At 47.9% G+C, this 22,017-nt stretch overlaps 1 protein-coding gene across 1 annotated transcript in view; it reads right to left on the reverse strand.

Moving 5' to 3' along the window:
- The window catches only part of LARP4 (La ribonucleoprotein 4), a 178,147-nt gene that overhangs the window by 117,650 nt on the left and 38,480 nt on the right, over positions 1-22,017 (reverse strand). The window contains exons 4-5 of the mRNA XM_082247084.1: positions 15,951-16,038; positions 13,248-13,384 (exon numbers count right to left, since the gene is read on the reverse strand). Coding sequence (XP_082103210.1) covers positions 13,248-13,384; positions 15,951-16,038 — 225 coding nt within the window. The remainder of the gene's footprint in view (positions 1-13,247; positions 13,385-15,950; positions 16,039-22,017) is intronic.

Below are 22,017 nucleotides of genomic sequence, written 5' to 3' on the forward strand. Positions count from 1 at the left end.
ATTTTACAGTATCAAGCCTCAGTATGTTCTACACATTAAAATCAAAAGATTAAAAACAGACCCTGCATTTTAGGCGCAAAGTCCACTTTAAATTTAAAGCCTAAAACTGGATTTTTGTCTTACCGTAAAATTCTTCTCTGATGTTCATTGACGGACACTGCTCCATATCTTCCCTGACCGATGGGTTATGCTGCCCCCTACAGGAGTAGAAGACTAGGCGGAAAAAAATAGACTACGCCTATAGGGCAGTCCTAGGGGGTATACTCCCACTTCCTGCTATAGGACTTCAGTTTTGTAACAAGCAGTGTCAGAAAAAAACAAAACCCAACTCCACAGAGGGGTGGGTGCTGTGCCTGTCAATGAACATCAGAGAAAAGTATTTTATCGTAAGACAAAAATCCAGTTCTTTCGTTCATTGATGGACACAGCTCCATATCTTCCTTAACCAATGGGACATCCTAAAGCAGTGTTCGCCTGGGGGGGGGGAACGCAGCAATAAACAATTCCCCAAAAGGGCTAAACAGCCAACCAGGTAACCAAAGAGCTCAACCAGGAAAAAAACAAAAAAAAAACAAAAAACACCTTCAAGATGCAGGAGCCTCTGCAACAGCGGCCTGCAAAACTTTGCAGCCATAAGCAGCATCTGATGAGAGGACATCCACCTTGTAAAACTGAATGTGTGCAGACGACCAGGTGGCTGCCTTGCAAACCTGAACCACTGACACCTGACGGAAAGCCCTGGGGGGAACCAAACACCCTCATAGAATGCGCCTTCAACAGGGAAAGGAGGAACTTGACCCATGATGGAATAGGCCTGCACCACCGTCTGCCTGATCCAACTGGAAATCGTTGCAGCAGATGCGGCCTGCCCCTTACTAGACCCATTCGTAAAGGACAAACAAGGAATCCAATTTACGAATCGACTCAGTCGCCACCAGGTACACCCCGACTGTCCAAACCACATCCAGGGAATGTAAGGCAATTTCTTTAGGATGTTTTGGCTTACGACACAAGGAAGGCAACACAATGTCTTCATTTTAGGTGGAACCCTGAGACGACATTAGGAACGACTGGCTGACGTAGCACCACTTTGTCCGTGAATCACCAGGTAAGGTCCCAGACAGGACAACGCAGCAAGCTCCGACACCCTGCGTGCAGAAGTAATAACCACCAAGGTGGCAACCTTCGGTCACAGTGAGCAGAGGAACTTCACAAATATTTTCAAGATACGGTTTTTGAAGAACCAATACCAGATTAAGATCCCACAGAGGTGCCAGGTGTGAATCAATGAATTTGTGGCCAACGGACGTTGAAAAAAAAAATTGCCATGGCTGAAATCTGGCCCTTGATGGTGCCAAGGGCCAAACACTAATCTACACCTTTGTAGAAACTCCAACAGACGTGATACCAAAAAGGGACTCACCAAGTAATATACTCCTTCCAAACTCAATGGTAAATCTCACTAGAAGATTTCCTAGCTTTTAACCAGAATCAACAAATCCGACAACCCTCTATCCTTTAGTACCTGGCTCCTGGCTTTCAATAGCCAGGCCGTTAAAGCCAGCGACTAAAGCAGGATGGAGAAGATTGGTCCTTTAGACAAAATATCTTCTGAGAGGAAGATTCCAAGGGGCATCAGTTACCAGTCTTACCAGACCCGCGTACCAAGAACGTTGAGACCAGTCTGGAGCCACCAGAATTACTGAAATCCCTTCTGCCTTGACTCTGCGCAGAAGTCTCGGCAGAAGCTGTAGCGGAGGAAAGACATTAGGCAATACTGCCAAGGGGCCACCAAAGTGTCTGCCAGAGGGTCTTGAGATCTTGCCACAAACCTCAGAACCTTCCGGTTGATGATTGAGGCTAACACATCCACATCGGGGGTCCCCCACCAGAGACAGTAGTTAAAACATCTCCAGGTGAAAGGACCATTAGCCTGGACTCAGGGCCTGCCGACAGAGGTAGCCCGCCTGCCAATTTTCCACCCCTGGAAAATGCTCAGCAGAGGGCGCAGGAACAAAGCATTCTGCCCACCTTAGAACGCCAGCCACTTTTTGGTTGCTAGGGCACCTTTAGTGCCCCCTTGACCATTAACATATGCCACACCTGTGGCGTTGTCCGATTCAATCTTTACCAGAGGATCTGTCCACTGGGACAGGCAAGGCCTGATCGCACAAGTTTCCAGGATGTTGATCAGCAAACTGGACTCATTCTGAGACCAGAACCCCTGGGGTGATTCCATGGCCAAGACCACTCCCCACCCAGACAGGCTAGTGTCCATGGAAACCACCGTCCAGTTCAGGGGGAATAAAAGATTATCCCTGCCGGGGATCGAATGCCACCATATAGGGGATCCCCTTGTATCCTGGCTCAACAGGATCAGCTTGTCCAGGGACCGTAGATTCTTGTCCCATTTGGCCAGAATCCTTTTACAGAGGTCTTGTATGAAACTGAGTAAACGGAACCGCCTCGAAGGTGGAGACCATCAAGCCAGACACTTGCATGCAAGTCCTGAGAGATGACCAGCGGTTGAACAGGAGTCAAATCGCATGCTGCAACTTTAGCAGTTTTGTTTCTGGAAGAAACACCCAGGCTGAGGCTAAATCCAGAGTCAGACCCAGGTAGTCCAGTTTGTTGGACGGAGTCCGAGCTGATTTCTAAAAATTCAGTGTCCAAACTCTTGCAGACTTCGTAAAGTGATGTCCAGATCATCCTTTAGGACAGACCCTGCTCGCAGAAGATCATCCAGGTACCCCAGTACCGCGACCCCCCCTCTGCCTGAGCAAGGCTAACACCGGGGTCAACACTTTAGTGAACACCCGAGTCGCAGAGGCGAGACCAGAGGGAACCACCACTAATTTATGTTGCTCCACGCCTACGGCAAAGAAATAAAACGCTGTTGGCTGACAAATATTGGGATATGAAATATGAAGGTAAGCATCCTTGATATCGATGCCAGAAAATCCCATTGATGAAGGGCTGCCACTACCGTCCAAATGGACTCAATTCTTAATTTTTGAACCCGCACAAAGCAGGTCAGGGCCTTGAGGTCCAAAATTGGATGGACCTTGCCCTCCTTCCTGTGGAACAGTAAAAAGGTTTGAATAAAACCCTTGAAAACGTTCTGACCCTGGAACTGGTACAATGACTTTGTGAAAGCAGATCCTGAACCGCCCCGAGGAGGCCCTGTAGCAGATCTGGGGAAAGACGCAGGTTGGAAGATCTGGGGAAAGACGCAGGTTGGAAGGCAAGAACCTTGCCGGGAGCAAGGACCAAAACTCGATCTTGTAACCGGACCAACTCGTGGACCCATTTGTCTGGACAGAAAAAAAAAGGTCCACAGGTCTGGAAAGAAGCAAAGACACCCCCCCCCCCCATCCTATGTTTGGGTGAGGGCGCCCCTTCAGGCAGAGGACGTCTGCAGGAGGAGCAGAGCCCACTTTTGACTTACCAACCCAGGGTCTCTTCGAACCTTCAGAGATGGCACTGGAGGATTAAGGACCCTTGTCCTGTGACCCTGCGGGACCAAAGGGCCGCGAAAAAACAGGACCACGTGTGCGGCAAGGCTTCCTGCTTTTAGTAATCTGCGGCAGGGTGCTTTCACCTCCTGTTGGTAATAGGAAAAGAACACCACATAATGGAGAGAAGGCTGAACACCCCAATGGTATATGAAGAAAAAGGAAAAAGCCCCCAGGGGTTTTCAGGAAGCAAATTAGACTAAGGATTTGCAAAAATATTCATCTTTATTCAGAAAATATTAAAATATTCATAATGAAAATCAAGACATAAAATATTAGCTTTGGTTACAGAAAAAAATCTGTCATGTTGAATATCACAAACTGGTAAAAACAATGGACAGGGATCTAAGAATCATCACACCCAATATGGTGGATCCCACGCATTTCAACCTGTACAATAAGGGCTTCCTCAGGGGATGAGGTCTATGAAAAACATACGATTAGAAGCATAGCACACAATACAACAAATTGGTATTAATAGAGATTACTACATATTTAAATTTACCGTATACGTGATGGATGACTGTTGGACAAAGAGCACATTTGAGCACTTCCATAAATGAAGAGTCCTCCCAGAGGGGAGATCCTCCCATGACCCCAAAAGGGTGGATAGGACACTAGCTTACAGGGAGTCACAAATAAGGGTCACCAAGTAGAAGCGAGACACCTGTCTGTAAAGAAGCGCCATTAAGTAAACATAACCCAATATGGCAATAACAAAGAAATCGGTATACAATGAAATCGGTATATAGGCAATGAATAATGTGCTGGTCAGGGGGCTCAAAAAGGCTCCCGGAGTGAATAGGTTTAGGGCACCACAGTGAATATGTGAAAAGACAAAAGTAGAAGACAATAGAATATCACCGAACGAGTGACCAGTGTAAACCTGCTGGTAAAGCGGAAACCAGACAAGCCAAGAAAAATATTGGTATTTAATTATCTATAACAGGATACAAGTGATGGCATCCAGTAATACTCAGGATGCAATTATGTGTGGTAAGACACATATCTCCAAATATAAACAATAAGGTGATCAATAAGGAAACAAAGGATGGAAAAAGTGCAAAGGTTTACTTACATAGGACAGTCTGGGAACATGGAGAGCAAACCCCCACTGACCAGCATTCCAAGGTAGTCAAGTAATCGTTGGTATCGTATATGCCTACTTTAATTGAAGATACATGACAGGTGTCCCACCCCCCACATAGGGGCCCGTGTGCGGATATGGCTCCCTCAGCGTTTCGGAATGAAGAATCCCCGGCATCAGCCGTTGCCTTAAAGCAGGGTTCCACCTAAAACCAAAAAAAAATACATAAAAATACCCCGGGGACAGTCAGGGCTAATGCATTCCACAATGGATAGCCTCTGAACTGTCCCGGGTTGCACTTACCTGCAAGAAGAAATACCTTGAAAATGTATTGTCCAGCGCTGTCATCTCAGGTGTGGGCAGCTTGAAGCCAGCGCGATCCTCTTCTGCGTCCTCTTCGGTCCCACGATGCACTGCACCGGCCCCGCCGTCACTTCCGGGGCTGCAGCGTCATCCCTGCACAGCTTGTGAGCATGCCCAGAAGCTGTTTAGCAAGGTATGACGGTGCCTGCACCGGAACTGACGGCAGGCGCATTGATTCCTGGGAGCGATGACGTTCAGCTCCCAGAAATCATTGCAAGCCAGAAGTGACGACTCGCCGTGGCCGCCGAGGGAGGAAGAGGAAGTAAGGCAAGTATATTATCTTCTAAAACAAGTAAAAAAAAAAAAAAAAATTGCGATTATCCATTTTTCAGGTGACCCGGAGCAACAAGATGGACGGAAGTTACATTTTAGGGTGGAACTCCACTTTAACGCCCGGCAACGTGACACGCAGGCCCGGCGTCAAGGAGATGCTGCGCATGCGCAACCAGTTATGGCGATGGCTGATGCCAAGAATTCTTCCTTTCCGGAACGCCGAGGGAGCCACATCGTCCGCCATTGTGGACACCTGTATATGCCTGCCTTAATTGAAGAAACATGACAAGATAAAAAAGCCAGCACTATTCCTTCACTACCTTGGAATGCTGGTCGGTGGGGGATTGCTCTCCGTTTTCCTAGACTGTCTATGTAAGTCAAGGACCACCTTTGCACTTTCTATCCTTTGTTTCCTTATTGATCACATTATTTATATTTACAGATACGAGTCTCTTAGCACACATATAATTACATCCTGAGCCTAAGTATTACTGGATACCATCACTTATATCCTGTTCTAGATTACTTTATAAATACTACTAAACACCAATATTTTTCTTGGCTTGTCTGGTTTCCGCTTTACCAGCAGGTTTACACTCTGGTCGGTGATATCTTCTAATTTTGTCTTTTCACCTCTTCATCTAATTTTTTCACATATTCACTGTAGTGCCCGCCCTAAAACTATTCACTCCTGGAGCATTTTTGAGCCCCCTGACCAGCACATTATTCATTACCTATATACATATGTTTGGCTGAAGCCATCATCAACTGTTTGCTCTTTAAATCATAACAGAAACTACCCACATGACCCTGATCAAAAGTTTAAATACCCCAGTTCTTAAAACCATGTATTGCCCCCTTTAACAGCAATGTAATCTAAATTAAATATGTAATCTCTATTAACAACAATTTGTTGTATTGTATACTATGCTTCTAATCAATGTTTTTCATAGACATGACATACCCCCTGAGGAAGACCTTGTTGTACAGGTTGAAACACGTTGGGTTCCCCATATTGGGCGTGAGAATTCTTTGATCACTGGCCATCGTTTTTACCAGTTTGTGATATTCAACATGAGGGATTTCTATCTGTAACCAAAGCTCATTTTAAGTCTTGATTTTCATTATATTTTTATATTTTCTGAATAAAGGTGAAAATTTTACAAATCCTTGGGGGCTTTTTCCTTTTTCGCTTACTTCCCGTTAGACCTTTAATCTCTTCCATAGAAGCTCCGAACAAGCGGTCCCCCACAAAGGGGAGATCCGTCAGCACCTTCTTGGAGGCCTGGTCCACAGACCTGCATGTCAACAAAATCATGCGATGCCGAGTCACCGCTGTCAAACACCCTGATCCGCCAGTTCAGGGAAATGCTGACCCCACCCCCCCCCCTTCCAGATCCTGGCGCAAAAGCTTCGCCCATTTTGTTGAAGTCTGAGCAACCAAGGTTATGACAAACACCGGCCTCAAGCTAAAATTAATCTGCTGCAAAAAAAACAGGTAGCGGACCAGAGATCCAACCTTCCTGTCTACAGGGTCTTTAAAGAACAGAGCGCACTCCACTGGGAACACAGCATGACTTCATTCAACCTGGAGACCCGAGAACCCATGACCGGTACGTCATCAAAAGGATACCTCCTATCGAAACGCTTCGATATCCCAACCATGCTTTTCGGGGAACTCCACTGGTGGCAATCTCGTCAAAATAGGCAGGAAAGGGAACACCTCAATCACCTTGGATGGTCTGCGGGTGCCAAATTGCATCGGTAGCATTCGCTGTGTCCTCCAGTTTTAAAGGTTTCTTGCACTGATACAATCAGTGCCTCCACAAGCTCCTTTTCTTGCGCAGATGTAGTGGAAGAGAAATCATCCTCACTATCACAGCACTCAAAGTGCGTGGACGCAGACCCGGTGGGGTGACTCGCTTCCGTGGCGGCCAAATCAGCCTCAGAATCTGACGCAATTCCAAGGCTAAAAACGTAGCCAACAGTGCAACAAAAAAAGCTCAACACCAACAGGCGCTTACCCCAAAACAAAAATTCACCCCCAACAGAGAAAACCACATCTCTTCGTCAAACAGCAGCCTGCAAAACTTTGCGACCAAAGGAAGCATCCTAGGATGCCATCAATTCAACTTTGTACAATTTGTAAAAGTGTGTACAGACAGGGTTGCCGCTTTACACACCTGAGCAACAGATGCCTGATGGCGAAAAGCCCAAAAGGCACTCAGCGCTCTAGTAGAATGCGCCCTCACAGGGAAAGGAGGCACCTGACCCTTTAACGAACAGGCCTGAACAATAGTCTGTCTGATCCACTCTGATATGGTTGCAGCAGACGCAGCCAAACCCTCACAATGTCCCTCAGGAAGGACAAAGAATCAGATGTCCAAAGGGACTCCGTGGCTGACGGAGATCCTGACCGCCCGAACCACAGCCAGCAAACGCAAGGCAATTTCTTTGGAATGCTCAGCACAGAGCGAAGGCAAAACAACATCTCCAGTGATGTGTAAAACTGATACCACCTTAGGGAGAAAAGATAGGTTAGGACGCAGAACAACCAGATAAGGCAAATGGCAGGACAGGCACCCTGCGAGCAGAGTTGCTAGCCAACAAAAAGGCAACCTTCTGAGACAATCAAAAAGCAGAGAAAATGCCCTGACATTATCAAAAGGGAGGTCTTTGAAGAACAGAAAAAAAAACAAATTCAGATCCCAGAGGTAATGGGGATCTCCTCGGCGGAGCCAGAAGACGCACCCCTTGAATAAAGGTGCGAATCAAAGCATTAGTCGCCAAGGGACGTTGGAAGTAAATGGCTAAGGCAGACACCAGACCTGTAATTGCGCCTAGAGCCAAACGTTGCTCCACCCTCTTCTGCAAGAAGGCTAGGACCCTCGCCACCGAGAAGGAGCGAGGATGCAATCCATGCGACTCACACCAGGCAAAATACATCTTCCAAGTACGATGATAGACTTCCTGTAAGTCGCCTTCCTAGCCCTCAAGGTAAGGAAGCACAGCATCAGAGAGACCCCTGACTCTAAACACCTAGCCTTCAACAGCCATGCCGTTAAAGCCAGCGACCGTACAGCCGGATGAAGGATTGGTCCAAGAGACAGCAGATGCTCACTTGGAGGCAGCTGCCAGGGAGGCTCGACGACCATCTCGACTAGGTCTGCGTACCATGACCGGCGAGGCCAGTCTGGTTAGATGAGAGACAAACAGATCCACCTCCGTAGTTCCCCATCGGGCACACAGGAGGTGAAAAACCTCCGGATGCCCGAACCTTTCCCCCCCTGATCCAGAACCTGACGACTAGATATTCCGCCTGCCAGTTCTCCACTCCTGGAATGTGAACTGCGGAGGGGGCCAGAACAAGTCCACCCCCAGCCTGACAGGCTGGCATCCGTGGTGTGTCCCGTCACAACAGAGGCAGAAAAAACCTGCCCTGGCTCAGAGCAAGCAACAGAAGCCACCAGGAGAGCTCAGACCGCGATTGACGGCATGAGACAAATCACATCTCGCCCTGCAAGATCAGAAGAATGTCCTCTGGGAGCAAGACCCTCGCCTGAGTCCAGGATCATGCTCAGGTAGTGCAGTCAGCACCGACTTCTGGAAGTCGATGGTCCAACCAAACTCCTGAAGTGTCTGGACCATGAAGGCCAGGCTGCTGGACAGGGAGACATGAGAGCTCGCCCTCAACAGATTTTCCAAATATCCGATGATTGCAATCCTTTTTGCATAGCAAAGCCAGCACCGGGGTCAAAACCTTAGTGGAAGACCCTGGGATCCTTTAATTGATCCGAAGATAGACAGACAGGGTGGAAGGAATCTGTCTGCTGGGCGAGACAGAAATTCGGTCTTGTACAATGTACGAATCAGGTCGTGAACACATTCGTCCAGGGTCCTGGAAAGCAACGCAGACATCCCCGAATTGGGTTAGGTGTCCCCCTTCATGCAGAGGATTCGTCCGCCGGACTGGCAAGTCTCAGACTTACCGGACCAAGCCACCTTGTTCCCTCTGGAGGCTCTGAACGATTCACCTTTTTCCAGCGCCCCTGAGGCACAAAAAAGCCCCCTACTAGCCTTGAAGGAAGGCCCCCCCGCTTGCTGCGAGGTGCCTTACCCTTTGCGGATTGGGGGGGGGGGGGGGGGGGGGGTACTCTTAACCCCCCCCCCCCCCCCCCGTTAGACCCTCAAGTCATCCAAGGAGTCCCCAGATGGTCCCCTAAAAAGGGAAGATCAGTCGCGGCCTTCTTAGAAGCCTGATCTGCCAACCAGCTCTTCAGCCACACCATGCGGCATAAGGAGATCCCCACCGCAGACACTCTGGCAGCCAGAGGAGCCTTGTCCAGGGCTGCATTGCACAGGTACACCATGGCCTGTGCCATTTGATCTGTGACCTCAGAGTTTGAGGAACTGACTAAGCTTGCAAGGTGCTCCGAAGCACCTTGATCCATTCTACTGAAGAAAGAAAACGCTGCTCCAGGTGTGTGATGGTTGCTTAGAGGTGGAATATCCCATAGAGTGCTAGCCCGGACCCACCTCCGTGGAAAACTTGTAAGAAAAGAAACGGCCGCACATCCAGGAATTCCGATTGCCTTTAAATTCCAAAGTGATGACACCAACGACAACATAGGGTAACGTAGACGCGTTTCACACACATCTTGTGCTTAATCATTACAATGACAAGAGCCTATAGATCTTAAATAGACCGCCACAATAGTTGCAGGTGTTCCGGGGCGGTGATAATCAGTAGTTGTGCACAGCCCAATTATTCACCTAACTTTAGCCCTAAAGAGCATCTGAATAGTGATTCAAATACAAAGAGTCAAACTGAAGGTCCAAGTTCTCGTGCATATTGTGAACTCTCCCATACACACAAAGACATGGACCAACAATCACATAGAACATTGTATAAAAACACCAATAAAGATATTGGAAAAAATAAATGTGAATACATACAACATAAAAAAGAGAAAAGACCATAGTGAATGCAAAAACATCTATCTGATATACGCACATAGGTGCATGCAGGTACACACCTGCACACACCGATACATTTCACATGCATATACAAAAAGACATACATAAAATCATTTTACCTCACGTTTTTTACAATTTTATTGAAACACGTGTCCATACAGACGTTATTAATGGAGATGGCTTTTTCATGCTGTATACATGGATGCATTTGTTTATGCATCCTTAAGGTGGGAATAGTCTATTCCATGGAGGAAATAATGATTTTATGTATGTCTTTGTATATGCATGTGATATGTATCTGTGTGTGCAGGTGTGTACCTGCATGCACATGTGCGTATACCAGATGTTTTTACATTCACTATGGTCTTTTCCCTTTCTTTTTTTATGTTGTATGTATTCACATTTATTTTTTCCGATATCTTCTTTGGTGTTTTTATACAATTTTCTATGTGATTGTTGGTCCATGTCTTTGTGTGTATGGGAGAGTTCACGATATGCACGAGAACTTGGACCTTCAGTTTGACTTTGTATTTGAATCACTATTCAGATGCTCTTTGGGGCTAAAGTTAGGTGATTAATTGGGCTGTGCACAACTGCCGAATATCACCACCCCCGGAACACCTGCAACTATTGGGACGGTCTATTTAAAATCTATAGGTTGCTGTTAGTTATTGTAATGATTAAGCACAAAATGTGTGAAACGTGTCTACTCGACCCTATGTTGGTGTCTGGTGTGATCACTGTCATCACTTTGGAATGGAAATTAAAGGCAATTGGAATTCCTGGATGTGCAGCCGTTTTTCTTACAACATTGATCCATTCTGTAACCGTCAGAGAAACCAGGACGGAGGCGAACACAGGTTTGAGAAGCGAGCCCACCACCAAGTGCAGGTGGCAGGAAAGGGATTCCATGGCCTGTCCACCGGATCCTTAAATACCGGTGAGCCTTCCACGGGTACTACAGTAGATTTATGCAACTGGGGCATAGTGTGATCCACCTTAGGTGACACTGTTTAGCGATTGGAAACTGAGTCTGCAAAGGGGTAACGGCGCCGAAAGCGTTTGGGCACCACCAGCATGTGCTTAATGCGCCGCCATTACTCATTGACGATATCGTGAAAATCCTCGGGACAAGGAAAAACCTGACCTGACTTCTGAGCTTTGCGGGAGCCAAAGACAACCCGCTTTCCTGACTGTGTGGGCTCATTTATATGCAATGTCTCCCTTACTGATTGAATCAGTGCTTCCAAAGGGCATTATCGCGCCGCAGCTGACTGTGGACAGGGATCCCTCGGGGAAGGCATTGTCCACGGCAACTACATCAGGCTCTGAATCAGAAGACAGAGGGCATTGGCCGTTTCTGGATAGAAAACTTGTTTCATTACAAGATCCTCTTTGGACACCAGTTTCTATGGCTGCAGACAGATACCAGAGAAGGTGATCCGGATGCACAAATAAATTCAGAGGGGAAATTTTCATCTTGGGACTCCATTTTTAGCAAGGCAAAAAAATTGAGAACACTGGCCCTTTAAATTGCGATCTCAGGCCGCACCGCAATACCGCGCTACAGCTGGAGTCCCCCTTTAAGCTAGCAGGTGTCCTGACAGGAGCCAAGGGTGTCCGAGGAATGCCCAAAGGATAAAAAAACCCTTTACTGTGCCAGCAACCTGGAGAAGCAACTGCTCCGTAATCTGTCTGCAGCAAATGAAACTTCTGGAGGAAGTGACAAGACAAGCACTAGAGGCCTGCCCGCACTAACCACAGGAAAATGGTGCCATAAAAATTATATAGGAAGCACAGGGGAAGATGGCTGCCGCCCATACAGCGCGGCCTGCCCACACTTAATATGGCGCCCACAAAAAATGGCGCCCACAAAAAATGGCGCCAAGCACTCAGGAAGGCAAGAAAATGGCTGCTGCCCTTACAGATGCAGTCTGATGCCCACACTTAAAATGGATGCTGAAAACGGCGCCAAGAGGTCAGGAGCAAAGGGAATGAAGCCACCGCGGGAATCCACTTTAGGGGACCCCCCAGGACCAGGTAACAGCTTCACATCCCCCCCCAGGCGTTATGACGGCGCTATAGCCCCCCCCCCCCCCCCCCAGCGGGAACAGGGAGGGCAGGACCTGTCCTGACAGGCCAGGCAGATCTTTCAGAGGACACAGCCCTGTTCTCCCCAGGAGTGGGCGCACATCACCCCCACAGAGACATCTGTCCCAGGGACACAGGGGGCGTTACATCACTCACCCCACCATGGACCTTGGGGCTCCCCGACAGTTTGCCTCTCACCCTGAGTGGGGGTGCCATCAGCCAAGAGGGGTATGCTGCAACTCAGGGCGTTCCAGGTTGATATGACCCGGCGAAGCATCTGTTTGCAGGCTCGTCCCCATCCACCAGGGCTCTGTCGTGGCAACGATCTAGATTATCCAGTGAGAAACCTCAGCTCGGCTGTCGCTTGTAGTTCACCAGGAGGATCCCCCCCGACTCTAGCTAACGATAGTGAGTAAAAAGAAAAACATTTTCAAAAGAAAATAAAAACTGAGACCGAAGTCCCAGCAGGGAAACCTAGGTCCTACTCCTTCACTAGGCGGCAAGAAACTGATTTTAGAGCAGTGTCTGGGGTAATGTCGTGAGGGACAGCCCCTATAGGTGTGTTAGGTGAAAACTGAAAGCTTTTCACTGCCTAGTCTACTCCTGTAGATGGCACATTACCCATTAGTGAAGATGCATTGAGAGCTGCGTCTGTCAGAATGCAAGAGAAAAACAGATCATATAGCAGGAAGTGGGAGTATACCGCCTAGGACTGCCCTATAGGCGTAGTCAATTTTCCACCTAGTGTCCTACTCCTGTAGAAGGCAGCATAACCCATCGGTCAAGGAAGATATGGAGCCATGTCAGTTAATGAACATAAAAGGAAAAACGTTTATTTCAAGTTCACACAATTTCACGGATAAAATAATTCTGATTTTGTGACATGTTCTTGCAAAAAAATGATTGACATTTAATCCATGGCCTTGAAACATTTTACTTACAACGGAGAACGTCAACAATGAGGTCCATGTCAGTGGTCAGCTTCTTAATTCCTTCCATATTTGCAATAGTCCATATTGGTACAAACTGGTCACTATCCATTTGCGACATAAGATATAAATCTTTTGAGAGGTTCTCTCTGAATAAAAAGAAAAAAAAAAAAAAGGGAATTCATTGCAACACCACAAACATTTTTCAAATGACAATTAAAAGGAACTTTATCAAAGAGAAATTTGGCAACTACCACTGCTGACAACTCATAGGGAGAATGCTAGCTGCCTTGCTGTTTTAGACCCACACTGGAAGCATTAAGACTTGCATTTGATTTTTGTTTAGTTTCTATGGTCAGGACGCGAGTCAGACAACAATCAAGGCCAACTATCACAGGGAAAAAATAAAATGGCACCACCATTGCAGGTGTACTTCAAAAACAAAAATATTAGCAGGGGTTGACTTTCTAGTTTTTATTTTCTGTATGCTTATCCTGGAGCAGAGACTAGAAATTACTGAAGCCATATCCAGGGCTAGCATTTCTTTCAGGGGTGAGCAATAGCCACACCATTTTTTTTTTTTCGCATGATGGGCCTACATTAACCACTTCTGGAACAGCCGCTGGAGTTTTAAGTCAGTACTTTGATGTTAGAATACTGGTGTTATGGCAGCAGATAACACTGGGACCACATAAGCAGGATCACTTTTCTGGGTGGCGTGGCAGGAGAGGTGATGTGGAACTACACATCCCATGAGGCAATGGAAAACTGACATTCACAGACATGACTAGGCACGATGGGAATTGTAGTTCCTGAACTGGAGGGCCAGAGTTTAAAGACCTCTGCTCTAGGGTCTCTGGGACTCATTTCTAGCAAAGAAAAACATTTTTTATGATTTTAACTGGTAAAGAAAAAGTGTCATAAATATGCCTGGTCCTTAAGTGATCAACTAGCAACTCCAAGCAACAAATAAAACCAGTCAGCTATCAACGGTATCCAGCGCACACTACTACTGTGCTTAGAAATCTTCCCTATTCCGTAAAATCCCCTGCACCTAGCTACTAAACTTCACAGGGTGAGTAATCTCTGGAATGCATTTAGGTAATAAAAAAAAAAAAAAAAAAAAAAAAAAAAGACTTAACTTGAACCTTGACAATCTACACCAGTGTATGCATTTTTATATTAGTAATTGGATTTACTACTAAAATGGATTCATCTACCAATACAATTTAAAGTGATTGTTAAGTCTCTATTAAAATAAACCTGTTATACTTGCCTTCTATGGTTTTGAACAGAGCAGCCCGGATCCTCCTATCGGGTCCCTCTTCTGCACTCATTTCCCCCTCCCTTCTCTTAAGTGCCCCCACATCAAGCAACTTGCTATGGGAGCACGTGAGCCGAGCTGTAGCTCCGTGTATCCATTCAGACACAGAGCTACTGTTCGGCCCGCCCCCCTCTCTCCTTATAGGCTGAGTTTGATTGACCACATCCGGAGAGAGTCACAGATGGCTGAGGCACTTGTGGACGTCACGCTGCATAGAGATGGGCTCAAGTATTAGGGGGGCTGCTACACACAGAAGGCTTTATCTTAAAATCATAGAATGCATTAAAATAAACCTTCTGACTTTACAACCACTTTAGCCTCTTAAGGATCAAGCCTATTTGTGACACGCTGTTTACAAGTTAAAAATCAGTATTTTTAGCTAGAAAATGACTTTGAACCCCCAAATATTTATATTTTAGCAAAGACTCTGGAGAATAAAATAGCGGTCGTTGCAATATTTTTTGTCACGCGGTATTTGCACAGCAGTCTTCCAAACTATTTTTTTTTGGGGGAAAAATACATTTCACATTTAAAATAAAAAAAAACTAAACCGTAAAGTTAGCCTAATTTTTAGATTACATGTTAAGGTTTAAAATTGCACACACTTGTGGAATGGTGACAAACTACGGTACTTAAAAACAGTAGTTACAGGGTAGGTCTTTTTCTAGAATTATTGCTCTCGCTCTGGTGATCGTAGCCATACCTCGTGTGTGGTTTGAACACCGTTTTCATTTGCGGACGCGACTTACACATGCGTTTTCGCCACAATTCATTTCATTTTTAGCACAAAAAAAAAAATTCTGATCACTTATTGCTGTCACAAGGAATGTAAACATCCCTTGTGACAGTAATAGGCAGTGACAGGTACTCTTTATGGAGGAATCGGGGGTCTAAAAGACCCCAGACACCTTCACTGCATGTCAAAGTATTTAAAATGCATAAATCTGCTTTTTTGAATATCTCCAGTTTAATTTGGCGCCGTTAACCGGAAAGAACGTCGCTTCCGGGTTACATTGGAGACCCTCTCAACACCGAATCAGGCTTTGTTCGGGACTCCAACCAGCCAGTGGGATGGGCGAACCGGGCAGAGGCACGGAAGGCAGCCGGGGGGGGGGGGGGGTGACTGGGAATAACAGCCGAACGGCTCCCGAGCCACGTCGGCTATTATCATTAGTAAGCCAACTGACTAAAGAACTGTACTGCATTGATGCCTGCAGCAGTCATCCCGGTACAACCACTTCTCCGATGTACAGGTTACGCCGATTCACGGGAAGTGGTTAGATTCTATTTTCTATATTAGGCAGCTTGTTAAAATGTATTTACAAGCTTTTTAACAAAGTCATTATTGCAATTTAGCTTGCCACAATTGGCAAAGTAACACATAAGCCTACCTTGAAAAGCAGAATTCAAGTTGTTTTTTTAAACACTCTTTAAGGTCCTCCGCAGAAACAGCTTGTGGAACGGTTGAAGTGCCATCACCTTTATAGGAAAAAGTAAAAGGAAGCGGAATTTACCTATTAAAACGGTTAGAATTTGTATTAATGACATTTACACTGGCAGACTCCCGCCCATGCCCTCTCCTGTAACCCTTTTACTGTGACCAGTGTTAATTACAGTAGGGCAGCAAAAATTAAAATAACGGAATTTTTGTAAAATCTTACTGTAACATTCCTTTCTCTGAGTCCTGATAGTCACCGCCCACTCATTCAGTGTTCACCAATGGGTATTGACCTCTTATCCATAGGAGCAAGCTAGGCATAAGACTTGTTAAAAACAAATTATTTTACATAGACACACCTATGGGGGCTGTCCCACTGGTCCAATAACCCCCCCCCCCTGCTATCAGCCATCCCAACTCAGTTTGGTAGCAAGCAGTTAAAGTCCAAAGAACCCCAATAGAGGGGCGGGGACTGTCGGAGGACTCCAAGGAATTTTACAAAAAAAAACAGTTTTCTCTTACGTCCTCCGACAGTCGCCGCTCCCTCCAAGTCATCACTATTGGGATGTCCCAAAGCATTGTAGACATGAGGGGTGGGAGACGCAACTGTAGAACAGAACTAGAACCGTAGAAAAGGCAACGCAGTACCCACATCAGAGAAAGGAACCTTACCAGCATAGTAAGGGAACCTTCTGGGCAACAGAAAAAACAAGGCTCAACAGGAGCAACAGCCCAGGAAAGCAAACACCAACAGCCAGGGACCCACAAAAAAACACAAGGGTCCTTCATGGCACTGGCACAGTGAGAACTTTGCGGCCAAAGGAGGCATCAGCTGATGCCAGAACATCTACCTTGTAGAATTTGGAAAAGGTGTGCACTGACGACCAAGTCGCAGCCTTGCACACCTGGGCCACCGAGGCACGATGCAAATAGGCCCAGGACGCACTCAAAGATCTGGTAGAGTGCGCCTTAACAGGGGAGGGTGGAACCAGTTACTTCAAAGCATAAGCCTGTTCAATGGTCTGTCTGATCCATTTGGCAATAGTCGCTGCAGACGCAGCCATGCCCTTCCGAGGTCCCCCAGGAAGGACAAAGAGGGAATCCGTCCTATGAAAGGATTCCGTAGACAGGTAAACCCTGATCGCCCTGACAACATCAAAGGAATGCAAAGCAACCTCCTTAGGATGCTTAGTCTTCGTACAAAGCAAAGGCAGGACAATGTCCTCATTAAGGTGAAACTCAGAGATCACCTTAGGAAGAAAAGAGGAATGTGGACGCAAGACCACTTTATCCTTGTGAATTACCAAGGGAGGATTCCTCCTCCAACCAAGTGCCCTGGGCAGACAGGTTGCCCAGGACTCCACCCCAGCCCGACAGGCTGGCATCCGTGGTAATCACTGTCCACAGTAACGGACGGAAGGACTTGCCTTCCGACACTGCCGGGACTGGAGCCACCACAGAAGATCCATTCTGGTCCGGCGACTCAATGAGACACTCGGATCCAGGGACTAAAGGTAGTCTGTCCCACCTGGCCAGGATCTCCGCTTGGAGAGACCGTGTGTGAAACTGAGCAAAGGGTATCGCCTCGAAAGCCAAAACCATTGACCCCAGACCCCGCATACAGGTTCTGAGTGACGAGGACAGATTGTACCTGAGGGACCTGATCTTGTCCTGCAAGGTCCAGAGCTTGTCCTCCGGCAAGAACACCTTTGCCTGAGCAGAATCCAGGATCATTCCCAGATAGGGAAGACGAACCGATGGAGACAACGTCGACTTCTGTACGTTGATGGTCCATCCGAACTCCTGGAGCGTCTGTACCGTGGTGGACAGATCGCGCAGTAGGTCCTGGCTGACACTCGACCTTAGTAGGAGATCGTCCAGATACCCCAAGACCGCAATGCCCCGAGCCCTTAGCAGGCCCAGAACTGGTGCCAGCAGTGGTAAAGACCCTTAGAGCCGAAGCGAGACCGAAAGGTAACGCCACAAACTGATAGTGGTCCTACGCTATTGCGAACCGAAAGGTACCTCTGGTGACCCTCGAAAATGGGGATGTGTAGGTACGCATCCTTCAAGTCTTTAGAGGCCAGGAATTCCCCCGGACTCAGGGAGGCCACCACCAAAACGAAGAGATTCCATACGGAACTTTCGAACGCGCACGAAGCGGTTCAGTGCTTTCAGGTCGAGAATAGGACACACTTTGCCCTCCTTTCTGGGCACAGTGAACAGATTGGAATAAAACCCCCGAAACCTGTTCCAATGAGGCACCGGGACCATCACCCCCTGGGCAAGGAGGTCCTGCACCGCTTGATGCAGGTCCTGCAGACGCCCTGGAGGCAAATGAAGATTTGAGGGAAAAAAATCTGTCCGCCGGCCGGGAAAGGAATTCGATCTTGTACCCTGATCGAATGATTTCCTGAACCCACCTGTCCGAAATTCAGAGCAGCCAAGGTTGGAGGAAACCGCACAAACGTCTCCCCACCCCTGAAACGGGTGAGGGCGCCCTTTCAGGCAGAGGCGAGTTGACCCGCCGAGCCAGCATTGCCGGACATCTGCTTGCCTGCCCAGGGCTTCTTCTGGCTACCTTGGCCCTTGAAGGGCTTGCCCTTGGATTGGTTTCGAAAGGCACAAAAGGATCCCTGAGTGGATCGAGAAGTAGAACCCCGCTTGCCACGAAGGGATTTGCTCCTTCGGGTTCTGGGGCAGCAAGGTGCTCTTGCCCCCCGTGACGTCTTTTACCAAGGTATCTAATGCCTCGACAAAAAGGCGAGAACCAGCATAGGGAAAATCAGCAACTGTTTTCCGAGATGACTGGTCAGCCGACCAGCTCTTCAGCCAGATTAGTCGGCGGTTAAGCACCGCAACACTAGAGGGGCCTCATTTAAGGCCGCATCACACAAATGCATGACTCCTTGGTGAATTTGATCCACCATAGCCAGCCTGGCAGGTGGAACAGAATCAGACAGGAGGTTGCTCCTAAGCACCTTAGTCCAATCAGCCACCGCCTGAGCCACCAAAACGGACGCAAAACCAGGTTTGAGCAAAGAACACGCCACTACAGCTGCCAAATCAGGCATAACAGGGGCCACAGCAGGACTGGTGTCCCCCACCAGGGCTGGAGGGAATTTGTTGTCCTGAGAATCCATTGCCCAAGGTGAAAAATAATAGTGCAATAAAAAGGGGAACTGTCCCTTTAACACCGCTGCGGAGTGCGCAGCCCACCGCTATGTGAACAGTGACAAAAGACCCCCAATAGGAGAAGAAAACTGAGGCAGAAATGACAAAACAGAAGGTTATGGAAGAGACAGTCTGCAGAGCCCACAGAGTGTTACCACCTAGGTCGCTGCTTCAGGGGAAAAGGAAGTGAGGTCATAAGAGGCTTAACTATAAGCTGCAAAGGACTCCGGGAAAATGGCTGCCCATAGAACTGAATGGGAGACTTCGGGAAAATGGCTGAACATGTGCGGAACGATCCTTCTGCCACACGCAAGATGGCGCTGGATGGCGCCAAAACAGCATGTAATACAGCCCACAGTGAAGCCAACATGCTTGCCCTAAGATGGCGGACCGTGCGGTTTTTTCCCCCCGCTGCGGCCGCCACACACATCGTCTGCACCCCCAGTGAAACACCTAAGTGACACAAGGAAAGGGGCTCCCACAAACACACAGCACTATAGCGCAGCGTATGTATTAAAAGACCCCACAGGGATCACAAACAGGGAGGCCCACACGGGCAGACATGGGGGACACACAGCAACACAGGACTGCCACCCCACACAGAGGCCCCACACAGAAGTACTTACCTGTACCAGATGGCGTGGGGAGCCTCTCAGAATGGAAAGCCGCTGTCCACATCTGACAGGGAATGCCGTTAGCCAGGGACAATACACTGCAGCACTGCAGGTGTCCAGTGAGGTAGCCACCTCACGGCTGCATCCCTGCTGTGAGCAGGGATGGGTCGTTCATAATGCCAGGACGAATCACGGCTGAACGCTCGATGGCGGGCTGGGGTTCCCTCCGACCCTCTGCCCTGGCAAACCAGGGCGGTTAGTCCGATTCCCAGCTCCGCATGAATCCATCTTTATCCGAAGAATCAACTAAAACTAAAGCTGACAAAATAAACAGCTAGTAAATCAAAGAAAAAAAAAAACTGACATTTTCAAAGAAAATCAAATAAAAAAAAAAAAAAAAAAGAAGATTAGAAAGGCTGAGACTGTAGCCCCAGCCCAGGGAAGCCTAACTACTCCTGACGCTAGGCAGAAAGAAACTGAGTTGGGAGTGGTCACTGCAGGGGGGTATTGACCAGTGGGACAGCCCCCATGGGTGTGTATATGCAAATGCCTTTGTTCTTTTGACTAAGTCTTATGCCTAGCTACTCCTGTGGAGCGGAAGTCAATACCCAATAGTGATGACTTAGAGGGGGCGGCGACTGTCGGAGGACGCAAGAGAAATTCAGTTCTTACGTCCTCTGACAGTCGCCGCCCACTCATTCAGTCTTCACCAATGGGATGTCCCAAAGCAGTGTAGACATGAGGGGTGGGAAACGTAACCGTCACAAAGGCAGCGCAGCACTCACGTCAGAGAAAGGAACCTTACGTGAACAGGAAGGTATCCTCTGGGCAACAGAAAAGCCCAACTGGAGCAACAACCCAGGAAAGCGAACAAACAAGGGGGAAACAACCCCAACAGTCAGGGACCCGCAAAACTAGGGTCCCCCTCAAGGCACTGCCGCACACAGAACTTTGCGGCCAAAGGAAGCATCTGCCGATGCCAGAACATCAAGTTTGTAGAATTTGGAAAAGGTGTGCACAGACGACCAAGTCGCAGCCTTGCACACCTGGGCCACCGAAGCCTGATGCCGGAAGGCCCAGGATGCACTCACCGCCCTAGTAGAGTGCGTCTTGACAGGGAAGGGTGGTACCCGTTCCCTAATCGAATAGGCCTGTACAATCGTCTGTCTGATCCATTTTGAAATGGTCGCCGCAGACGCAGCCATACCCTTCCGAGGTCCCTCAGGAAGGACAAAAAGAGAATCCGACTTCCGAAAGGATTCAGTGGACGACAGGTAAACCCTGACAACATCCAAGGAATGTAAAGCAAACTCCTTAGGATGTTTAGGATTCGCACAAAGCGAAGGCCAAACAATGTCCTCATTAAGGTGAAAATCAGGATTTGGAAGGAAAGATTGGTTGGGTTGCAAGACCACCTTATCCCTATGAACCACCAGGTAAGGGGAGCGGCAAGACAAGGCCGCCAACTCAGACACTCTGTGTGCAGAAGTTATCGCTACCAGAAAAGCAACCTTTTTCGACAGCAGAGGCAAAGAAATTTCCCTGATGTTTTCAAAGGGAGGACGTTGTAAAACGGACAGAACCAAGTTCAAGTCCCAAGGATGTAGAGGCGCCCTCTGAGGAGGGGCCAAATGACGCACACCTTGAATAAAGGTGCTTATCAATGAATTAGACGCCAATGGGCGCTGGAAAAGAACTGCCAGTGCAGACAACTGGCCCTTAATCGTGGCCAACGGCAGGCGCTGGTCCACACCAGTTTGTAGGAAAGCTAACACCCTTCGCCACCGAGTAGCAGGGTTCATACACATTTTCGCCAATAAAATTCCATGACTTTTCCATGACTTCACTTAAAAATATTCATGACCTAATGTTTCATGAAATGTCTACGTATACGTTAAGAAGAAAATCTAGAGAATTAAGGGGGGGTTTGGAAAGCATTGCAGGGGGGTTGGAAGGCGCGGGGGGGGGGGGGGCATGGAAAACCAGGGGGATGGAGAGCACAGAGAGAGAGGGGGGGGGGGGGGGGGGGAAACTGGAAATCACTGAGGGGGGAGCCAGGGAGCTGGAGAGCACTGGGGAGCCAGAAAGCATGGGGGGGGGGGCGGCTAAAGAACACTGGGGGGGGCATTTTTACATTCAGCGTATAGCACTGGTACAGGTAGGTGTCCTTCCGGGTCCGCAATTTGCCCTGTCAGTCACTGGCCAGCAGCAGCCGAGGAGATGATCGTGAAC

Source organism: Pelophylax lessonae, assembly GCF_965119305.1.
Source record: "Pelophylax lessonae genome assembly, chromosome: 2".
Taxonomy (NCBI): Eukaryota; Metazoa; Chordata; class Amphibia; order Anura; family Ranidae; genus Pelophylax; species Pelophylax lessonae.